Source organism: Taudactylus pleione, unplaced genomic scaffold (assembly GCF_031769625.1).
Source record: "Taudactylus pleione unplaced genomic scaffold, aTauple2 ptg000019l, whole genome shotgun sequence".
In the NCBI taxonomy this organism is placed as follows: Eukaryota; Metazoa; Chordata; class Amphibia; order Anura; family Myobatrachidae; genus Taudactylus; species Taudactylus pleione.
Genome location: NW_028284421.1, coordinates 8,109,445 through 8,131,191, shown reverse-complemented (window position 1 = coordinate 8,131,191; position 21,747 = coordinate 8,109,445). Strand labels below are relative to the sequence as shown.

The 21,747-nt window shown below is 45.1% G+C and overlaps 1 protein-coding gene across 3 annotated transcripts in view; it reads right to left on the bottom strand.

The window, feature by feature from the left end:
* Positions 1–5,621: 5,621 nt before the first annotated feature.
* The window catches only part of LOC148540318 (uncharacterized), a 99,352-nt gene continuing 83,226 nt past the window's right edge, over positions 5,622–21,747 (bottom strand). For 2 of the 3 annotated variants that reach the window (XM_088443223.1, XM_088443233.1), the window contains 5 exons: positions 17,827–17,919; positions 17,722–17,746; positions 14,637–14,674; positions 12,238–12,490; positions 5,622–5,858 (listed from right to left, as the gene is read on the bottom strand). In XM_088443223.1, coding sequence (XP_088299349.1) covers position 5,858; positions 12,238–12,490; positions 14,637–14,674; positions 17,722–17,746; positions 17,827–17,919 — 410 coding nt within the window. In that variant the 3' untranslated portion in view covers positions 5,622–5,857. Of the gene's footprint in view, positions 5,859–12,236; positions 12,491–14,636; positions 14,675–17,721; positions 17,747–17,826; positions 17,920–21,747 lie in introns of those variants that run through there. The other variant, XM_088443241.1, reaches the window with a different exon arrangement.

Below are 21,747 nucleotides of genomic sequence, written 5' to 3'. Positions count from 1 at the left end.
TTGCCGACATTCAGCTCCCTCCTTCCGGGAGGGAGCTGAATGCCTGCATTCTGTGGGGGGCGTGGCCGGACTGTGATGCCGTTTTGGGGGCGGGGCTGGGGGCATGACCACCCGATCGCGTCATCGTGGCCCCGCCCCCTCTTCACAATGCCAGAAAAAAGGCGTTGTAAAGCAGGGGGCGTAGCCTCGATTACGAGATTCAGCGCGAATCGCGTCATCGGGCCCCCGGCAGCGGAGGTTTTTACTAGTAGTCTGGAGGGGTAGGTGGCAGCCGGGGGGCTTGCCTGCCTTTCCCGGGGGGTCGGGAGCGGCACCCGATATTTGGGAGGCTCCTGACCAAATCGGGAGGGTAGGCAAGCCTGGTTTTGCCTCAGTTTAAGATCCGGGGCTGGCGGGGGAACCGAACGCACGTTCAGTTCTCGCCCCGGATCGCAAAATTCGGGTGGGTTCGGATCTCTGAGATCTGAACCTGCTCATCTCTAATAAAAATTTGGAGAAATGTGTACAGACTCCTGTGTTTTGGTTTTGAATCTGGATTCTTCATCATGTTTTGGTTCTCGTTTTGCAAAACCACCCTCATGTGTTTTGGCTTTAGCTTTCAATCTGTATTTAAAATAAAATAAATTAAAAAGCAGTTAAAATTATGTAATTTTGACCTGACAGCATGCAATCCAAAACCCGAGTTTGGTTTTTAAATCAGAGTCCCGAACCATGGGAAGATCCGAACCGGGACTTGGTTCAACTTGATACCTCAAAATTGTTCTGAACTCGGAATCGGTACCCCTAAATTTAGTTGTTGTTGGTTCTCTGAGAACTGAACCCGCACATCTCTAATAAAAATGAACCAATTACAATCAAAATTAATCAATTATCTTTTTAAATTAATCGTCTTTCTCATGCCATTTGACTAGAGACTTTTAAATCAAAATCAATCTATTTATGTGTGAAGCCTAGGTATTTTTGCTTCTACGAGGAACACACCGAAAGAGGTATAGCTGCAATACGCTAGGTGGTAGTTTGGTAGCTGTTTGTACAGCGCATAGCATGCAATAAGATGCCACAGATGTGTGGCACTGTGGGAACAGTGTGTAGCGTGCAGTCACAAGCACGGATGTCTTGGCACTGACAGAAAAGTGCATTGCTTGCAATGAGATACACATGCACTGACACTGCTGGAATAGTGTATAGCATGCATTGAGAGGCATTAATGTGTTGGCACTGTGAGACTATAATTGACTAATGTAGGAACAAAGGACCTCATTCAGAGCCGCTCGTAAGCGGCCGTACGCTCGTTCCGAACGATGCTCTCCCATCTGCGTACGGTTTGTAATACGCATGCGCGAACCAGTCAGTGCGGCCGAAAATCGTTTGTTCGCTATATAGCGAATGCCTGCTATTTTGAGTGACAGAGGGAGGCGTATATGGGTGGTAACAGGGGAAGGTGCTTGAAAACGGGGAGTGGAAATCCGAACGCAGGCGTGCTTAAAGGTCAAAACGGGCGTTTTATGGGTGTGCATAATTAAAACTGCAGCGTCATCGACCATGTCACTTGGTTGTTTTATAGTCAGAACTGCTCGCAATATAGTGGTAGGAAAAACCAGCCACAAGAATAGCGAGCAGTTCATACGCTGATCGATGTACTCGATTAATCTAATAAATAGCGAACATGACGTATGATGCGAGCGGCCAGGGGGCGTTTTTATCAAATAAACGACCGCATGTTTTGTTCGCTCGTTCAGACATAGAGGCGGCAACAGACCGCAAAGAGCGAACGGTTCATTTGAATAGCCGCCCCCTTTTTCTGAACGAACGAGCGCTAATAGCGTCCGGCTCTGAATCAGGGCCAAAGATGACTACAAATAATGTGATTTTACCTGTTATTGACCATTTTTAAGTAAATTCATATCCAAAGCCAAAACACATGGAATTTTTGGCAAAACCATAACCTATACCAAAACACTAATATGATTTTAGAACCAAATCACAAGGTTCCGAGTATATCTTGTTTATACTAAAGGTATGGTAGTTGTGCTTTATACGCCGTTCATCAAGAGGTATCCTGCATACTCAGGAACTGTACTGGATTCTTGGGCTAGTAATGAAATTCTACTATACACAAAGAGTATGTATATTGGGACCTTTGGAGCAATACTGTACACTGTGAATATGGGATCTATACTATATATACATTTATAATGTCTTTGAATCCATACTGTATACTAAAGGCCTAGAAGATCTGGAAGCTGTGTTATACAGAGGCTTGGACTGATCTGCCAGGGAGTCGGGAACTTGAAGCTCTGAACCCTCCTGTGGGTGGGTGGGGCCAAGCCCGCCACACTTCATCTACAACACAGCCAACCGGGATGCAGCTGCACTTACATTAATATAGTGTTGTAAACTGCAGCCGGCTGGTGTATGATTCTATTCTGGTACCACCACCCTGCTCTTTGGGCTGACCCCCCACATGTAGCTCCACCCACTCACACGGGTGGGCGCGGCTGCCGTACTTTACCTACAATCCAGCTGGCTGGGAAGCAGCTGCACTTACATTAATATAGTGGTGCAAGCTGCAGATGGCTGATGAATGACTCAATTCTGATACCATCACCCATCCTCCTGCTCTGTGTGCTGACCCCCCCCTTCCCGACTTGTAGCTCTGCCCCCTCCCATGGGTGGGCAGGGCCAAGCCCACTGCACTTCATCTACAACACAGCCGGCTGGGATGCAGCTGCACTTACATTAATATAGTGGTGCAAGCTGCAGCCGGCTGGTGTGTGATTCTATTCTGGTACCACCACCCTGCTCTTTGGGCTGACCCCCCCACACACACACTTGTAGTTCCGCCCACTCCCACGGATGGGTGGGTCCAAGCCTGCTGCACTTCATCTACAACCCAGCTGGCCTGGAAGCATCTGCACATACATTAATATCAGTGGCATAACTAGGTTAGGGCGAGCAGGGTGCTGTGGCAGGCCCTGCAAGGGGGGGTCACTGCTGGCCAGGGCATCGCACCCACACCGCACTCCACCATTGCGCCACAGCTACCTGCCTGCCACCATTGCACTGCTGAGCAAGGCCCATGGTGCTTGGCGGCATTACTGCAGTAGCAACTCTCACTTTGTTAGGGCTGCTGCCGGGAGCATGATTGCGATGCCAGTGTCATGCTCCCTCAGCTTCAGCCTGCTGCCTAGCCTCATTAGCTCCCGGCTGAAGATGAGGGGGAGAAGGAGAGACAGAATGAAGGGGGAGGGGAAGGGGCACACAGAGAGGCATATAATGAAGGGGGGAAAGACACACAGAGTGGCATAGAATGGAAGGAGGGAGACCCAGAGAGGCATAGAATCAAGGGGGGAGACATAGAATGAAGGGGGGGAGACACACATAGAGACATAGAATGAAGGGGGAGATGAAGCAAGGGGGAGATGATGGTGTGGCTGAGAGATGACACAGGGGGAGGTGATGGTGTGCTGAGAGACAACACAGGCGGAGATGATAGTTAGGCTAAGAGATGCAGGGGGGAGACGATGGTGTGGCTGAGAGACGCAGGGGGCAGGAAGTTACACACGATTCTGATTGAACCGCTGTTGTATGATGATGACCTTGTTAATATTCCTACACAAACAGGCATCTTTCAGATGATATGACCATGAATACATGAATAGTGAATACCTACTGTAGACGCCGTCTTCCCAGGGAGGATACATTTCTTCAGAGGTTCCACATTGTGAGAAACCATCATATAGGTAAGGTACATATGGAATGGAAAGGAATGTGTCCAGAGTGATGAGAAACAGCTGGCGTGTCATATTGGCATGCCTCATTTTCAGTTGCCATGCCACTTCCGGTATGTGGCCATGCCCATTTTTAACGGCACGTGCATGCAGTTTGTTTTGTGTGGTGGGGCATTGTTTTCTAATACTGCCCTGGGCGCCGAAGACCCTAGTTACACCTATGATTAATAAAATGGTGCTACTGCAGCCGGCTGGTGAAAGGTTCTATTCTGATACCACCACCCTGCCCTGTGTGCTGACACCCCCCTCCCCCCAATTCGTAGCCCGCCACACTTCGCCTACAAACCAGCTGGCCTGGAAGCAGCTGCACTTACATTAATATAATGGTGCAAGCTGCAGCCTGTTGATAAATGAATAAATGATAACCACTGCTCTGCTTGCTACCCCCGCCCCCGACTATTGCTCCACCCACTTCCACGAGTGCCAATCGCAACTTAGCCACCTGGGAAGATGTTTCAGCAGCTACACCTGCATACACCGGTGGTGGCCAATGAATTATATATACATTCTGCTGCTATGCTGTATCTCTGCATGATGAGATAACTCAATGAGGCTGAGCTCAATCTCATCCCTCAGAAGATGCCCAGCCGCAGCCGTTACTGGTGGTGACTGGTCTCAGACACACCTCAGACTCTGGATGATGCATGGGAGGAGCCATCCGCAATGTGACCACACAGTAGAACAACAAGCTGGAAGGAAGAGGGATGGACCCAGCCCTGCTGCAGCATCTCCAGCAGCACACATATGGCGTAAACGTCTTGAAATGGTAAGTAACAACAGTAAAGTTTGGTATAAGAAAAGATACCAGTACAGCAGTAGGTAGAGGTATAATCCAATTACCCTGATTCACAGTGAGGCACCTGTATAAGGACAGATCTTTCAATTCTCCCACTCATTAAGGCCCTTTTTCCTTCCTCCCCAGGACCCCAGAGCCACTGATGAGCCACTGGTGATGTCAGTGGGGCCGGCCCCAGATGGTAGGCGTTCCCATGGGAATGCCTCCATCTGAGCAGCCACGCCCCCGGCACACCCACCAAAGGGGGCGTGCTGTCACTCACCATCGACAGCACGCCCCCTTTAGTGCGAGACCCGGAGCGACGGCTTGCCCGTCACTATCCGGGTCTCGCGCATGCGCACGACGGAGCCGACTCCGTCGTGCGCATGCGCACTGGGCCAACATCGACCCACTTGCGAGCTCTCAGTGCTCGCGAGCGGGTCTGAATTAGGCCCAGTTTTCCAAATCTCAGACAGCACTTTTAAAACAGCAGCCATCCCTCTGGGTGGACTGGCAAAGAGCTATGAAAAAGGGGCTTCACCAGAGTCGTTATAATATAGCACTCCAAATACTGTTTGTAAACACACAGGGCCTGATTCTGAGTCGCAGCAAAAGTGCCCGCATCAGTGAATTACATTACAAACTCCTTCACTTACATCCATGTGGCTGAATGTGCAAGAACAGAGACGCCCACTTTACGCACGCTGTGATACTGATTGGTACATCCTTATACGCCACTATCGGTCGCACCATCCATACTATGATGCTCCTATAATGGCTGCCCACTCCTTTGGTGGCTGGCCACACTTCCAGAGACTGGCCACATCCCTTAGTGGGCCCTAATGATTGCATTCCCCTGGTGTGCCCTGCATGCCCCAGCCCGACACTGGTTATACAATAAATGTATTAGAGCTATAGTGTATACTATAGATATAAATACACTGGGGGTATAGTCATAAAGCATACTTTGTATACTAACAGCAATCAATTGAATGGTGTTGGAATCAGTCCTTTTCTCAACAGTAATTCTTCATATATATAAATTGAGGTCTTTATTCAAAATATATAAACAAAAGCAAATATTATGTAATATCAACATAAAAGTATGTTAACATTATATTGTATCATTCAATATAAACATTTATACATTTATATTTATAATCATTGTTATTAAACACTATTTCATTATTTTCTTTGAGTCTGTGCTGTGAACTCCTCCACAAAATCCAGTGCTTCATCCAAATACAAGGCGATGAAGATTTGTAGATGTGCAGATTTTCGTTCTCCACGTTCTGAGAATGAATGAAACACTGTGAATAGTGCCATTAAATTAACCCTGCTGGCATTATGATAGATAGATAGATAGATAGATAGATAGATAGATAGATAGATAGATAGATAGATAGATAGATAGATAGATAGATAGATAGATAGATAGATAGAATCATTGAAAAGAGCTCTTAAGACCCACTACTTCATTAAAGCCTTCCAGCTCTCATCCTAACTTGCTGCTACATCTTCCTTCCTCCCCGCCTACCCCATCTGTGTCACTCCTGTTTGTCTGCCACTCCCATAAAGAATGTAAGCTCTTTCGAGCAGGGCCCTCTACCCTCTTGTGACTGTATTTTCATTTATCTTACTCCCCACTAGGGCAACTAACACTCGGCTGCTTATGTGTAAAGGTCGCTAATATAGCAATGTTTATTATACATGTCTGTGTCCTGCTTTGTATTGTATTGTAAGTCACTGGTTACTTATTTGTTCATGTACTGTGGAAGGCGCTGTGGAACACTTGTGACGACATATAAATAAATAATAATAATAATAGATAGATAGATAGATAGATAGATAGATAGATAGATAGATAGATTTGCTTCAGATTTGTTCCTATAAAACCCAGAAAACATCTCTTCCCTGGAATAGTATTTAAAAAAAGAACAAAAAAATACTAAATTATTGCCTATGAGTGATTGTCTTTAGGAAATATCAGGCACAGGTGGAGAAACTGAAGTAATATTTTCCACACTTTTTGACACTACATGAGGATAAATGTCTACCTGGACATAGTAATTTTACATAACAAACACAAACATAGGCAAACTTGCATTACCCTAATCAGGTTGCAACTCTAATCAAAACCAACACAATCAGTCAGTCGGTATTTATATGAGTATGATGTAACTATTAGGGGTTTTTCATGGTTTGTAGCCTAAACGCCAATATCAGCATTCACTATCAAACAGGTATTTATGAGAAATTACTTACCAATCATGTAAAAATAATTACCTGTTTAATAATATTTTAGGCAGCAATGCTAATGAACATCCTATGCCTTACTTTAGAGTTGACTTATCGCTGAATTAACATGTTACAGTGGCATATTATGGGTGCGGATCGCACTTGGTGTCACCCTCCGAGAAGGTGACTCCAAAATGCTGGCTCCTCCTCATTGACCGGAAGCCTACCACTGCACTGTGATATTATTGTGCAGCACCCAGCTACCGATCACTAAGGAGGAGCTGGCAGTGTGGGGGGAGCCTCTGGGATTAGCTTGGCATCTCTGGGCGTGCTGGGCCCATCGACAGAGTGATAAAATGGGTGGGGGAGCATGTACAGCAAAGCCACTGCCCCTCCCTGTGAGGTCATGCCCCTTTTTGGAGGCTAATTTGGCGCAGTGGGTGTCATCGACCCCAGTGACGCCACTTACATATTCTGATTTTATATGTGATAACTTTTTATTTTTATTTATTTATTTTAGGCCTCATTTAAGGGTAAATTTACTAGGAATTGTGTCTACTTGAGATTTTGCTAATGTGTGTGTTTGGCCATTTTTAACAACTCGCAAATATACTAAAGGTAAACTCGGGTGAGTAATCTTTAAAAACTCTGCAAAACACGAGTGAAAACACAGATAGAATAAATACACCATTGGCCAAACTCAAAGGTAGTTTCCATAGACAGGAATACAATACAGCAATTTGCCAAGATTCATGATTATAATCACAGGTGTAATCTAAGCAAACTTTGTCCAAAATAGAACTTTTAAGTAGAATACCTCATGAGCAGCGTGTTTAGTAGAAACATGCACAGATCAGTGTGATCCGTGTATGTTTTTACCTCTAATTAAGCAAAGAAAGGGTTAAATTAAGAAATACAATTATGTGGGGATCCCCCCCAAAAGCATATCCAGCCCCTGGCTCTGTGAGCCATTCCTGGTTCTAAAAATACGGAGGACAAAATGTGTATGAGTCCCCATATTTTATGAACCAGTACTGGGCTCTGTGAGCCGGCCCTGGTTTTAAAAATAAGCTGGAAAAATGGTGTGGGGTTCCCCGTATTTTTAAAACTAGTAGTGTAATGCTACAGCCAGGGGACCCTTTCACCGGATCCCCCGGCCAAAGCATTAACACCCCAATCTAGTCAGCCCAGGATGGGGTTCCAAGGGGTGGTGGGGAACCCCCAATAAAGGGGTCCCCCCTCTCCTGAGCACCTCAGACCTGGGTTGAAGCCCGGGGCTTTTCCCTATACCCCTATCTGGTGGGAGCAGGGGTAGTAGTCATAATATTAAATGTGTACTATTGTTTTTTTACAGTGGAACTATAGGTCCCAGCGTGCCTGTCCTTTGGCACTTGTAGAACTACAAATGCCAGCAGGCGGCTGTCACTGGTACTCCCATTGTAAAAAAAATAATGAGCCACAGTAATCACACCGTACACACTAAAAGTTTATTACATACAATCACACACACACACACACACACACACACACACACACTGTACTCACCTTGTCCCCAGTGTCCGGTCCCCTTGTTCAGTAGCATCCCGGAGTTTCCCTAAACACTGGGATGCTACTGGCACAGGTTGGTCCTCTTCTCCAGGAAAGATCCTGGCTATTAAAACAAAAAGCAAATAGTCCCAATCCATTTAGGACAGAAGAGATATATGTGTGGGTACCGGTGCCGGCCGCCTGTTGGCGCTTGTAGTTCTAAAAGTGCCAAGGACTGGACCTGTAGTCCCACTGTAAAAAATAATAGTACATATTTATTATCATGACTATTATCCCTGCATCCACCAGGCAGGGGCACAAGGAAATACCCTGGGCTTCAGCCCAGGCTTGGGGTGCTCAAGAGAGGGGGAACCCCTTTATTGGGAGGGATCCCCACCTCTCCTGGCATCCCCAGCCTTGGATGACTTATTTGGGGTGTTAATGCTTTGGCCGGGGGACCCGTTGAAAGGGTCCCCTGACTGTGGCATTACACTCCAATTAGTTTGAGCCCAGTGCTGGTTTTTCAAATACGGTGAACCCCATATAATTTTTTTCCTTTGTTTTTATACCAGGACTGGCTTACAGAGCCCAGTGCTGGTTCATAAAATATGGGGGACCCCCTACAAATTTTGTCCCCCATATTTTTAGAACCAGGACTAGCTCACAGTGCCGGGGCTGGTTATGCTTTTGAGGGGGAACCCCATGTCAATTTTTTTTTTCAAACACAATACACACATGCTGCATGCACATATCTCACTGTGCAGGCTGCATGTTCGGGATTGTTTGGCTGCAGTCAGACACAGGAAACACGGGAAAAAATCACATAAACCATCGAAAAACACGATTTCAGTGTTTCAGCTGTCAAAAATCTCCCTTGTTCCTGCAATGCTGTGCATGTTTAAACTTGGGCAATCTTGGACCAGACACGATTCTTAGTAAATTTACCCATTACAGTTAGGAGTCAAGTTAAAGGTGTAATTTTGCACAATGGAAAAACCATGTAGAGCTGCAGCAGGGAAAATTTAAATTGTGCAGATAGATGTATGGCTGGGAGGGGGTCAAACCGTATTCCAACTCTAATTCACAGCATAAAAAAAAGCTGCGCAGATTTTGTGTATTAAATGGAAAAGCTGCCAATATTTTCCCTGCATGTAAAAAACAAAGGTATTTGGACGCCATGTCTTACTTGTTGTCTATTTCCTGTTTGTTTGGAGTGATAAAGCATGCCAAACAGTGGCCGGTATGGCACATATTAGGTCGAATACAGTGGGAGTCAAAATTTTGGTAACTTCACCTGCATGAGAATTGCGGATACAACTTGTAAAGTAGGGGTTCAATTTTATGGGTGTGGATTAGGAGATAGACAGTAAAAAGGTTGAAAGTGTCTAGATAGACACCAGATGTTAGACAGCTAATAGGCCGACAGGGACAAAAGGTCGACAGAGACAAAAGGTTGACACACTAAAGGTCGACATGAAAAGGGTCGACTTGAAAAAAGGGTCGCCATGTACAAATGGTCGACATGGTTAAAAGGACGTCACAAAAATGTTGACACATGATGTTTTGTTTGTCCTATCTTTACTCTTACCCTCCCCTTGGTGCCTAACCCTAACTCTCCCTCCTTGTGCTTAACCCAAACCACCGGGGTAGGTGCCTGACCCGAACCATCCCTTCTAGTGCCTAACCCTAACTCTCCAGTAAGTGCCTAACTCTCCCTCCTGGTGCCTAACCCTAACTGTTAGGGTAAGTGTCTAACCCTAAAACCTAACCCTAAAAAAACTAAAAAGAAAAACGTGTCGACCGGGTTTTCTGTGTCGACCTTTGACCATGTCGACCATGTGTACCTGTTGACCTTCTTACATGTCGACCTTAAGTGTGTCAACCTTTGTCCCTGTTGACCTTTTGTCCCTGTCAACCTATTGACTGTCTATCATCAGGGCCAAATATAATAGGATGAGAGTTTAGAAAATGTGAGCGAAAACTCTCACATTTTTAAATTCAGCCAATGTAATAAAGTCACAGAACATCATGAGAGCTTTTTGAGTCTGAAAAACATTTGCATGTTTTTCAGACTCAAAAAACTCTCATGATTTAAACTCTCATCCAGTTGTTTCCTGTATTGGAAATACAACTTGATCAATGTATTAGTGTGAGAGTTTTACTGCTAAACTCTCAAATTTTCTAAACTCTCACCCTATTACATTTGGCCACTGGTGTCAATTTAGACATTGTCAACCTTTTTACTGTCTATCTACAGTCCAAAACACCAATATTATTTAGTTAATGCTGGAGGAGGAGGCACTTTATTGATGTTCACGTTGTGTAGGGGTGAGAAATATAACCCCCCTGATTTATACAATGTTGCCTGTGAATCACATTTTGGGTCTACTCCTGTTTGCTCATGCTTTGGTCTGCCACCAGTCATTTTATTATAGATTTGATTTTTAATTGGATTACAATACAGTGAAGTGCCAAAAGTCATGGAATAGCAATAAGAAAGGTAATGGTAATGGTAGGTGGCATCACCATTCTGTGACATTTTGGAAATGCCCAGACCTGCAAAATTTGTAATCTGACATTTCATGAGTCAGTCTGAACACTGGCTAGGCTGCTCATGGTAAGACAGCGTGAATTATTAGAGCATGATAGTGGGTGGCCAATGGATGGGACATTCCATTTCTGAAGTTGTGCAGACATTCAACATCCTCTATTGATCTACGTTGTCACCTTTGTACCAAGAATACCTAATGGAATGCATTACAACCCACCGTGGATAGCGCAGTGGCCGACCATGGGTGCTTAATGATCATTGCCAGTGGTATCTGGTCAGAACTACTTGTGGTAAAAGACAAGCAACATAGGCCACATCCACATTCAATGCAGGAGGTACCAAACACATAACCAGCAGGTCAGTGCATAATTCTTTAGCTTCCATAGGATATGGGAGCAGAAGACACACAGAGTGCCCCTGTTAACACTATGACACTAGACACATAACCTCACCTGGGCTTGTGGTATCACTAATTGGACCCTAAAGGACTGGCAACATGTGACGTGGTCCGATAAGTCATAGTTCCAGTTGTTTCAGGCTGATGGTAGGGTTCGGATGTGGTGCAGAACCCATGAGGCCATTGTGTCAAAAAGGCACTGTGTATGGGTTGTATCCGCTAGTCCGCCTGAACATGTCATTGACCATTAACTGCTACATTGCATTGCTTGATGACCATTTGCAGACCTTCATGTACGCCCCACAATGAAGGAATATGCCAATAGGATAATACACCATGTCATCGGCCCCAAGTTGCCTAGAATTGGCTTGAGGAGCATTCATAGAGTTCTGACGAATGGTGTGGTCATCACTTTCGCCCGACATGAACCCAATCAAGCATTTATGGGACGTGGTGGAGAGCTCCATTCGCGCCCAACATCCTGCACCTACAAATATCAGGGAGCTGTGGGAAGCAATCCAAAAGGCATTGGTCAACATCTCTACAGAGGTCTTCTGTCCACTTGTGGAATCGATGCCATGTCAAGTTTCTGCACTTCCCCTGGCTAGAGAAGGTCCTACACGATACTAAGCATCTATCTTGTAACTTTTGGCACTTCAGTGTATTTAGTAAAGAAAACAGTTTTTAACAAAAGAAAAGTTTTAAATTTGCCGTAATTGTCTCCTTGTCTTTTTTTTACAATTGTACAGTTGCTATGAGTTACGTTTGTTGTTTTACTGTACATTGCTGGAGAAAGGTGTCAGCCGTTAGTGGGTTTAAGTCAAGGTAGTCCCTGACACTTTGCTTTGGGAAGAGGAAATATGTTATTTTCATTATCTGTTTTAAAGACACCAATGTAGTTTTATGTAGGATGCTAAATCCACTTTGTTGATCCTTGCAAGAAGAGTTTGCCACTTACTATTTATAGATCTTATTCACCATAGAGTAAATGGCACCAGCATTACTGTCCCCTGACTTGAGATCAATTTCAGAATACTCTGCGCTGTCTACTGTCAGTGGTTTTAGGCTGATTTCTGAATATTCAGCACCAGGTTTAGCCATATGTTTGAGCTCCACTTCTGAATATTCTGTTGTTAGCTTTGGTGATTGCGCAAGTGAGTACATAGTCTCTGGATTCTCCTGCTTTCTTTCACTCACTGCATAGGGCATACCTACAGGAACAAAGATTATAGGTGAATAACATACATTTTTTTTTAAAAAGTAGGGATTTTGTTAAAACTGCTTTTTGATGGGTTTGCAAAGGTCAAAATTATTAGTAATTTTTAAAATCCCATTCATGTGTAAAACAACATTTTTAGGTAACAACACCTACTGTATTGTTGGGCTTGTCTGTTTTTGCCCTTCCAACAATAAGTGATCTATGTTTGCATATCACACATATATTCAATGGGAATGAGTATGTAATGGCGGCTGTCGGGATGCCTCCTATCAGAATACCAACAGCGACATCCCGATGGTTGGTATCCCGCCGTGGCGTAACTAGGGCAGGGCCACTGGGGCTCGTGCCCTGGTAACCGTGGGACCGGCGGCGCGCGGGGAGGGGGGTGCAGTGCTGGCTTTGGTACAGGTCCGTCCTAGTCAGCTAGTGTAGTGCAGATCGTAGTGAGTGTGGTCTGCACTACACATTTACACACACATCGCCGCCGGCACTACCCGGCGGCGATGTGTGTGTTTCAGCAGCCAATGAGAGACAGGCAGACTCTCATTGGCTGTTGTGCCCACTGCCATAGCCGGGCTGTATGTGTCTGTGTGTGATCAATACAGGGGGCCTGCATAAGGGGGACCACTACTGGGGGGTGCACTGTGTAAGGGGCACTAATGGGGCCTGCATAAGGGGGATCACTACTGAGGGCACTGGGCACTTATGGGGGCCTGCATAAGGGGGACCACTACTGGGGGGCACTGTGTAAGGGGCACTTATGGGGGCCTGCATAAGGGGGACCACTACTGGGGTGGCACTGTGTAAGGGGCACTAATGGGGGCCTGCATAAGGGGGATCACTACTAATGGCACTGTGTAAGGGCACTAATGGGGGCCTGCATAAGGTGGACCACAACTGGAGGTGCACTGTGTAAGGGGCACTAATGGGGGCCTGCATAAGGAGGATCACTACTGGGGGCACTGGGCACTGATAGGGGTCTGCATAAGGGGGACCACAACTGGGGGCACTGTATAAGGGGCACTAATGGGGGCCTGCATAAGAGGGACCACTACTGGGAGCCTGCATAAGGGGGACCAGTCCTGGGGGGCACTGTATATGGGGCACTAATGGGGGCCTTCATAAGGGGGAACACTACTGGGGACACAGTATAAGGGGCACTACTCGGGACCTGCATATGGGGGACCACTACTGGGATACTGTGTGAGGGGCACTAATGGGGCCCTGCATAAGGGGGACCACTACTGGGGGCATTTCATACTGGGGGGTACTGTATAAGAGGCACTACTGATTGTCTGCATACGGGGGACCACTACTGTGGGCGCAGCATAGTTGGGACTGTATAAGGGGCACTGCATTAAGGTGCATATGGAATGGAAAGGAATGTTCCCAGAGTGATGAGAAAGGGGTGTGTGTCATGTTGACACGCCCAATTATCCAGTGACCACGCCTCTTGTGGCATGTGGCCACGCCCAATCTTTGGCACGCGCACATAAGAGGGGGCTCCTTTTTTTCAACTTGCCCTGGGCTCCACATACCCTAGTTACAGCACTGACCCTCCCCCTTCCCCCCTAACTCTTTGTTGTAGCCTAGCCCTAACCGTCTCCACCCCGCACACTAACCCTAACCGTTAGTGCCTAAAGTTAACCGCCCCCCCCCCCCTCGTGCCCTGCAACTGCCTTTATTTGTCCCCATCTGTAATTGATCTAGCATAGGCTTCAGAGCCTGTATTATCTATTAACTGTTATTTACTTTGTAGATAGATTATTGGTATACAGTATATATCATGGCTCGTTTCCCTAAAAGGGTGTTATTTATTATTAATTTATTTATCCTTATTTTTGGATCACTGTGGTTACCATTCCCTTTAATCTATCTTCCGGTGTTAACTATTAGATTGTGTGAACATTCCTCTCATGTTTGCCTGGGATCCCTGATATTACATTGCATAGGCAAAAGTAATACATAGCAAACCTGAGGTGAAGGTGTCCAGGACAGATTAAAACTTTCAGAATATGAATTTATTCAAAATATTGAACTAATGAATTCTCATCTTTGGGAAAAGCTAAATAGGTCCATAAACTGATGTTGTATACTGTACCTTGTGCAAGTAGAATTTCTTAAATGTGAAAACTTACATTCATAATCATCTGGAAGGTCTACAGCGTTTGGAGGACTGCAAAATGAATGATAAAAACATATATGACCAGTGTATGGCGATTTCATGCTAAAAATCAAGGTTTGATGCTATTTTACCCTGGTATATTAAGATTATCAATGATGTAGTCCTTTTGCAATTTTGTTTTTGCATGTGCTGCACACAAGGCCTGATTTAGAGTTCTACGCATTTGCACAGCAGGTGCATCTTTGGACGCAGCCGCTGTACAAAAAAATGCTAATACCTGCAGGAAGCATCTGAAGGATAAAGATACCTCCTGCCGGCATGTCAGATTTGATGTCCGAAAATGCAGGATCGGATCAACATTGCGTCCATCAATGTTTTCTGAATTGGCTTTCTGAGTAAGCCTATGCTGACTCAAAATGGCCACGTCCTGCCCCCTTGTTAGGCCCAGGGCCGTAGCTAGGGTAGTGCGGCCGGTGCTATCGCTCAGGGCACCACAGGTCAGGGGGCGCTGTTTGGGCCTGTCAAATTTCTGTTTATTATCATTCTCACTTGTAGCTTCCTCTTATTTCATCCCCAGCATCTCCTGACCTCTCCTATCTTTTCCCTGGCCCTTCCCCATGAGGCCATTCCCCTTTTTTTGGGTGCATTATGTCCCTTTGAAAAATGAGGGGGGCACCAATGCTCTTTATGGCACAGGGCACCAACAAGTCTAGTTACGGCTCTGGTTAGGCCAATAAATCTGCGTCAGAAAACACTGGCCTCAGTACTCCTAGAAAATAGGGCAGACACACCCCTATTTTCTGTAAAATGCAGGCGGTGCTACCCGTCCCACCCCGATGTGGCTGCAGCAAGACAGTCATGCTGTGATTTGGGGGCACTGCATTCAGACTCACAAGACTTGCTCTGTACAGTCCACCCACCATTGGACTTGTACACAAACCATCAGGGTGTGCAGTCTAGGGCCCCTCCTCTATATTATGTATATGTATATACATTTGAAGGCAAAGAGAATCCTTCAGCCTAGATTAGCACCCCCTACCTGCCACTGTTTGTTTTCAAGTAGGGACCTTAGCATTTGCTAACTGCACACTGAACAAGGCACAATAACAGGTAAGACCTTAATATATGTAGATAGTCAGTTGTTAGGAGGGGGTTTGGGGGCATGTGCCCCCCCTGAGCTGTTTTGGCTTTGCCCCTTCAGAGCATCACTATATAACACCTATTTTAGTACTTTATATCACTTTTTCTGTTTGTTCATGTAACATCTTTCACACATTTATTTCTTAACCCTGTAACACTCTAAGGGCTTTTTTACTACAATCCGCATTTGTAATGCAGATTGTAGTGTGATATTACCGACTGAATTGACATTGCGAATTCAGGCAATATCACAGGGATTTACTACAAATCCCTTGCAGGGACAGAGCTTGTGAGAAAGCTCTGTCCCTGCGAATCCCATCCGCACACTAGTCACGGTATTTTCGCAAAAAAATACAGTGACTAGTGCCCCTCGCATGCGCCAACCATCCGTCGCTGCTACCCCCCAGCGCTAAGCCTCGCCCCTGTTGTTAAGCCCTGCCTCCCACGATCACAGATCCCCCCGTGACCCCCCTCCCCCCCCGACCCCCGCTCTCCCTTAATTACACTTACCTGCATGATCCAGGTTCCGGTGATGTCTTCCATGTCCTCCGGTCAGGTGATATCCCATACTGCACTGGGACCCGATCACCTGATGACCGGGCCGCAGTGCAGCATGGGAGACCAGCTGACCGGAGGGGAGACATCACCGGAGCCCCGACCACCGGTCCCTGGAGTCAAGTAAGTTAATTTTTTTTTTACTTTTTTTTACACTGTATCAGCGTGTGGTCTGTTTAGACCACACAGCTGATTACTGGGGCCGGCTTCAGGCTGTGCTCTCCCTGTTAGAGCAGGGCAGGAGTCTGGTAACAGGGGGAGACCCTGGATAACGCCACCTCCGGGTCGCATTATTAGATGGCGTTATTATCACAGGGCTTTCTCCGGTATTTTTTTACAATTTATTTTTAGTAACTCTGGTCGGATCACATTTCCCATTACAATTATGGGAAATACGATCTGCTTACTAAAAATAAGTGATACTTAGGGGTTGGAGTAGAATTTTAGGAATTCTACTCCAATTGCCCTGTAGTAACTTTAGGTGAAACTAAAATAATGTGAAAAGGGTGTGAAAACACCCTTTTTCACTTTATTGCAGTAAAAATAATGTTAATAAATAGAGCCCTAAAGGTGCCTACACACATGGCAATATTTTACCCGATTTGGCTGATTACGACACATCGGAACGACAGATTGTGTAAAATATGTCCAAATTGTGAGTCCCCACTCACAATCAAGATGTGATGCGCGTCCCCGCAGGTCGCGCATCGCATCTTCAGATCTGCCGTGCTGTAGGGCAGATCTGACACTCTCAAGTCACGATGCACTGGATAGTTTAGGAGGCACGATAGATCGTGTGTCAAATTGGCAGCTTTTTCAGACCAAACTGTGCCCACAACTGACGGGGAGCTCCCGGGGTGAGTTCAGGGGGAAATCGTACACATCGTGGGATTGTGAGCACATCGCTATGTGTGTAGGCACTTTAACACAAAGTAGCTGCTTTCACTTATCTAATACTCTTTAACACATCACTTGCCTTCTTTCACTAATGTGGTGCCTTGGGGTGGTTTGGTTGGGCTGGCTGGAGGTGTCCCACACCCAGGACTTGAACCCTTTGAATGTTAGGGATTTACCCAATAATGAGGTTACCTGGACTTGGTGGGTAAGCCGATAACTTTGGCCAAAATTATGCAAAAAAAAATAATTTTATTTTATGCAAAATGTATTAGAATTTTGTATAGTAATGTTTGTATAGTGCATATTCTATATGTCTGTGTATGAACTAAAAGTCTCAGTATTGTAGCACCTCTCATTACTTGTAGTTAGGGTGTGCAGTCTAGGGCCCTTCCCCTATACTTCACAGTTGTTTTCTACTGATTAGATCACAAATCTATTTTAATATTTCTATATACTTAACCTAACAATTTATCCAGCTTTATATATACAAATAAATTATACTTCACCTCTGATTTGTTTTCATCTGTTTTCCTAAAGAGAAAAAAAGAAAACACCTGACTGGTGATTTGTCCATATAATATACAAATTGTTTTAGAAATTTATAATCTCACCTTTAGTCTTGATGCAAAATATAATCAGTAATAAAATGCCAACCAAAGTAACAACTCCTCCTATAGTTCCAGCAGCTATATATATAGTCGATTCTGTAAAAGATTTATTGTTTGTTAAACATGCATTAGTTTGTTATTTGATAACTTTCAAAGTACAAGTAGTAAAAATAAAATCCTAGTAGAGAACAAAAATGTTAAGACCTTGGTAAATAAGTTATACTGTATAAAAATCACTCCCTATGCTAAAAGCCAAGAGTTAAATGATGTAGAGGTCGGATTGTCTACAGCAGTGGTTCTCAAAGTGGGTAGTACAGTCCTTATGACATACAGAAAATAGGCTTCATTTTAGACAGCAGCCAATTAACCTACCAATATGTTTTTGGGGGCACCAGGAAAAAACCCTTGCAAACTCCAGGAGTACATAAAAACTCTACACAGTTAGGGCTCTGATCAGAATCAGACTCAAGGCATCAGTGCTGAGAGACTGCAATGTTCCTTACTGTGCTACCATTCTCTTCATATTATTTTCCTCAATTCATTAATATTCAAAGAAAATGTACAGATCTGTCCTTTTATATTGTGGCTTCAGTCGCACTAAATAGCCCCTTCTTGCCATGCCAGGTCCCGGGCATCTCAGCCGCACTGAGCGTCTTTTGTGCTGAAATAGAACAACTAGAAGTGACAAAACTAAATTGCTAGCATACACAGACCACTGGGGCTTTGTACATTTATACCTCTGAGTGTGAATCTGTGTAAAAAGAGCTCTGATGCTAGCAGCCGCATGCTTTTCCCCACTCCAAGTTCTGTTGTGCATCATCTGTGACTTTGTACGTGTGTAAAAACAATTCCTGTGCACTTAAAGTCACTGCCTAGCATCTACGGTACACTGCGAGTGGCTTTTTGCTGCATCTGAGATATGACTAGGATGCAAAATTTTAAGAAAATACAGTAGGCTACTCATCTCTGGACATCACGCCGTATGGTGTCTATTTTTAAGCAAATATAATTGTGCAGTGAAAAGAATTAGAACTTAATCAAGTGTCAATAACTAGGGGTGTGCAAGAGGTACCGTCGCACAGGGTACAGGGCCATTGGGGCAGCACGGTTGCTGTCATACTGCACCTACAGTACATGCACTGCACTCCTGCAGAGCCACCTGGAGCATCCAAGCTCTACAGACTGCAGGCAACCTGAAGCCTGAGGAGCTGTTCAAGGTAACCTTAGGACCTTCCGGGCAGTGTTCTACTTCCTAGAGCAGGTGTGACATATGACGTCATGGGTTTGGGGCGGTTCCAGCACAGGGCAGCATAGAGCACTAGTCCAGCTCTGTCAATGGGAGCAGTTTTTATTTGACTCCATTTTAGGCCCTTCACACCCTAAAATAAGACACACAATTTAATTTTTTAAGACTACAAGACAATAAGTGCCAATGTATTAAGCCATTTTTGCAGAAAATCCTCAGAAAACTGCATTTCTGCATCAATTAAGTTTCCCCTTATCTATTAAGAGGGTGCTGGCTATGCAGAATCCTGTATTTAAGGACTTTCAGTTCATACTCTTTTTTTTTGTTTGTTTTATTCTAGGCATTATTTTCCGGTGTGTTGTTACAGTATATCACAGTAAGGTTTTCCTCTTGTCCATATGACATGTTTAAGGAAGACACTTTTTTTATAACTATGATAGTATAGTTTGTCGTTGCACTTTTGTCATTTGAATATACTTCTGCTTTAAACTACAGAAGGGAGCTGTTTCTGAGTTGAGAGCAAACCAAAAAAATAACAAGTAACTTTGCACCTGAACAAACCATGGGCCTGATTCATTACTGATCGCAACTGCGATTACACACGCAATAGGCCAATTGTTGCGTACTGCACATGCGTATGTATTGCAGTGTGCGTGTGCGAACCAGCCACTGCAATCGGGACTGCGATCGCAGTGACTATGCAGACCCATTGTAGAGTGATTGACAGGAAGTGCCATTCGGGGGAGGTGACGGGATAGTCGTTGAAAAGCAGGCATGCCAGTGCATTGGAATGCCGTTGCATGTGCGTGCATAAATTATCCACTGCGATGCCTTACGCAACTTGAGTACTCATAGCGGATGACGAGGTTAGCAATTCCTGAGTAAGGTCAGAGCTTGTGCAAGTGTGTGTGTGAGGCTGCGATGTTACTGATGGTTTTGCAGTCTTGCTAAACATTACAGATGTGTGTAAGGTAAAATGGGCATCCTTATGTGGTGCTGCGGATTAGCAAACTATCTAGAGATGAGCAGGTTCGGATCTCAGAGATCCGAACCCACCCGAACTTAGGGGATCCGAGTCAGATCCGAGCCGACTTGGGTTTTCCTGCTTGACTCAGATCTCAAAATGTCATCATCCCGCTGTCGGATTCTCGTGGGTTTTGGATTGTATAAAAGGTACCGCAATCACCGCCATTTTTCATTCCGGCTGTGGAGAGTGAAGAGGGAGGGAGCTGGGAGCTGTGCTGTGCTGCTGTGCATAGGGGCTGGCTACAGTTGTGTTGTCTCTCAGGGGCTGGCTGCTTAATGTCCATAGGGGATGGCTGTTGTCCATATAGGGGCTGGCTGGTTGTTGTGAGGTTGTCCTGTCCATAGGGCTGGCTGGCTGTTGTCTATAATCCATATAGGGGCTGGCTGGCTGTTGTCCTGTCCATAGGGACTGGCTGGATGTAGTTCATAGGGGCTGGTTGGCTGTTGTCCATAGGGGCTTCCTGGCTGGCTGTTCTGCGGTGTTGTCCAGGGGTTGCTCTGTCCATCAGGGGTGCTCTTCATCCCCAGTGTGAAAAAACAATATATATATTTTTTTTATTTCTGTGTGTGCGTTAGCCACACTTATTATCAGCAACGTAGGTGTGCAGGTGTGTTGCCTGTGTCATTTATGAAAGGGTGCTGCCTAATTCAGGGGTCTTCTCCCCCTCCCCCCCAAATGCCCCAAAAATATTAAAATATTTTTTTCCTGTGTGTGTGTGCATGTTAACAATCTGCACTTATCCACAATGTAGCTGCACTAGGGGTGTTGCCTGTGTCCTTTATTAAGGGGCTGCTGTCTCTTTCAGGGGTGCTCTTCACCCCCAGTGTAAAAACAAATAAAAACAATTTTTTGTGTGTTCGTGTTAGCCACACTTATCAGCAATGTAGGTGCGCAGGGGTGCTATGCTGCCTGTGTCTCATTTATCAAGGGGCTGCTGTCTTGTTCAGGGGTGCTTCCCCCCCAGTGTGAAAAAAATAAATCTTCACCCCCAGTGTGAAAAAAAAAGAAAAAAATATTTTTTGTGTGGGCATGTTAGCCACACTTATCAGAAACGTAGGTGCACAGGGATGCTGTGCTGTCTGTGTCTCATTTATCATGGGGCTGCTGCCTCATTCAGGGGTGCTTCCCCCAATGTAAAAAAAAAAAAATTGTGTGTGTGGTTGGTTGCTGTGCTATAATTACTTCTATAATTATTTGGTGACACTGCTGTAAGACCGCAGTGAGTATTGAGGACAGTCACATGACAGGAGAGCAGAATCCACATACCAGTCTTGTAGCTGCCGGCAGCTGTCATAATGACATCATCTATGAAGCCCGATGTACCAGGGCTTAAGTCAGGCCATGCAAAAAAATCTACTTTTACTCTATGCCATTCACCTCACAAAGTGGCAAGGAAAGGATAAGGCCTTGGCCTTTATTTATATCTGGTAATTCTAGTTGTAATGATTTAAGCCCTTCTGATTGTAGAATAGGTAAAAAAAAAAAAAAATTGTCTCGGAAAAGTCACAGATCCCCGAGGAGAAGTGTGTCCGCGGTTGCCATGTGTGAGCCTGACCTTTCTAATACCATTTGTGTGCTCTCTGAAAATATGGGAATGGGTAGCACAAGCAGTGAAAAACACAGGATTTCTAGAGGGGGGTTTCCAAATGCT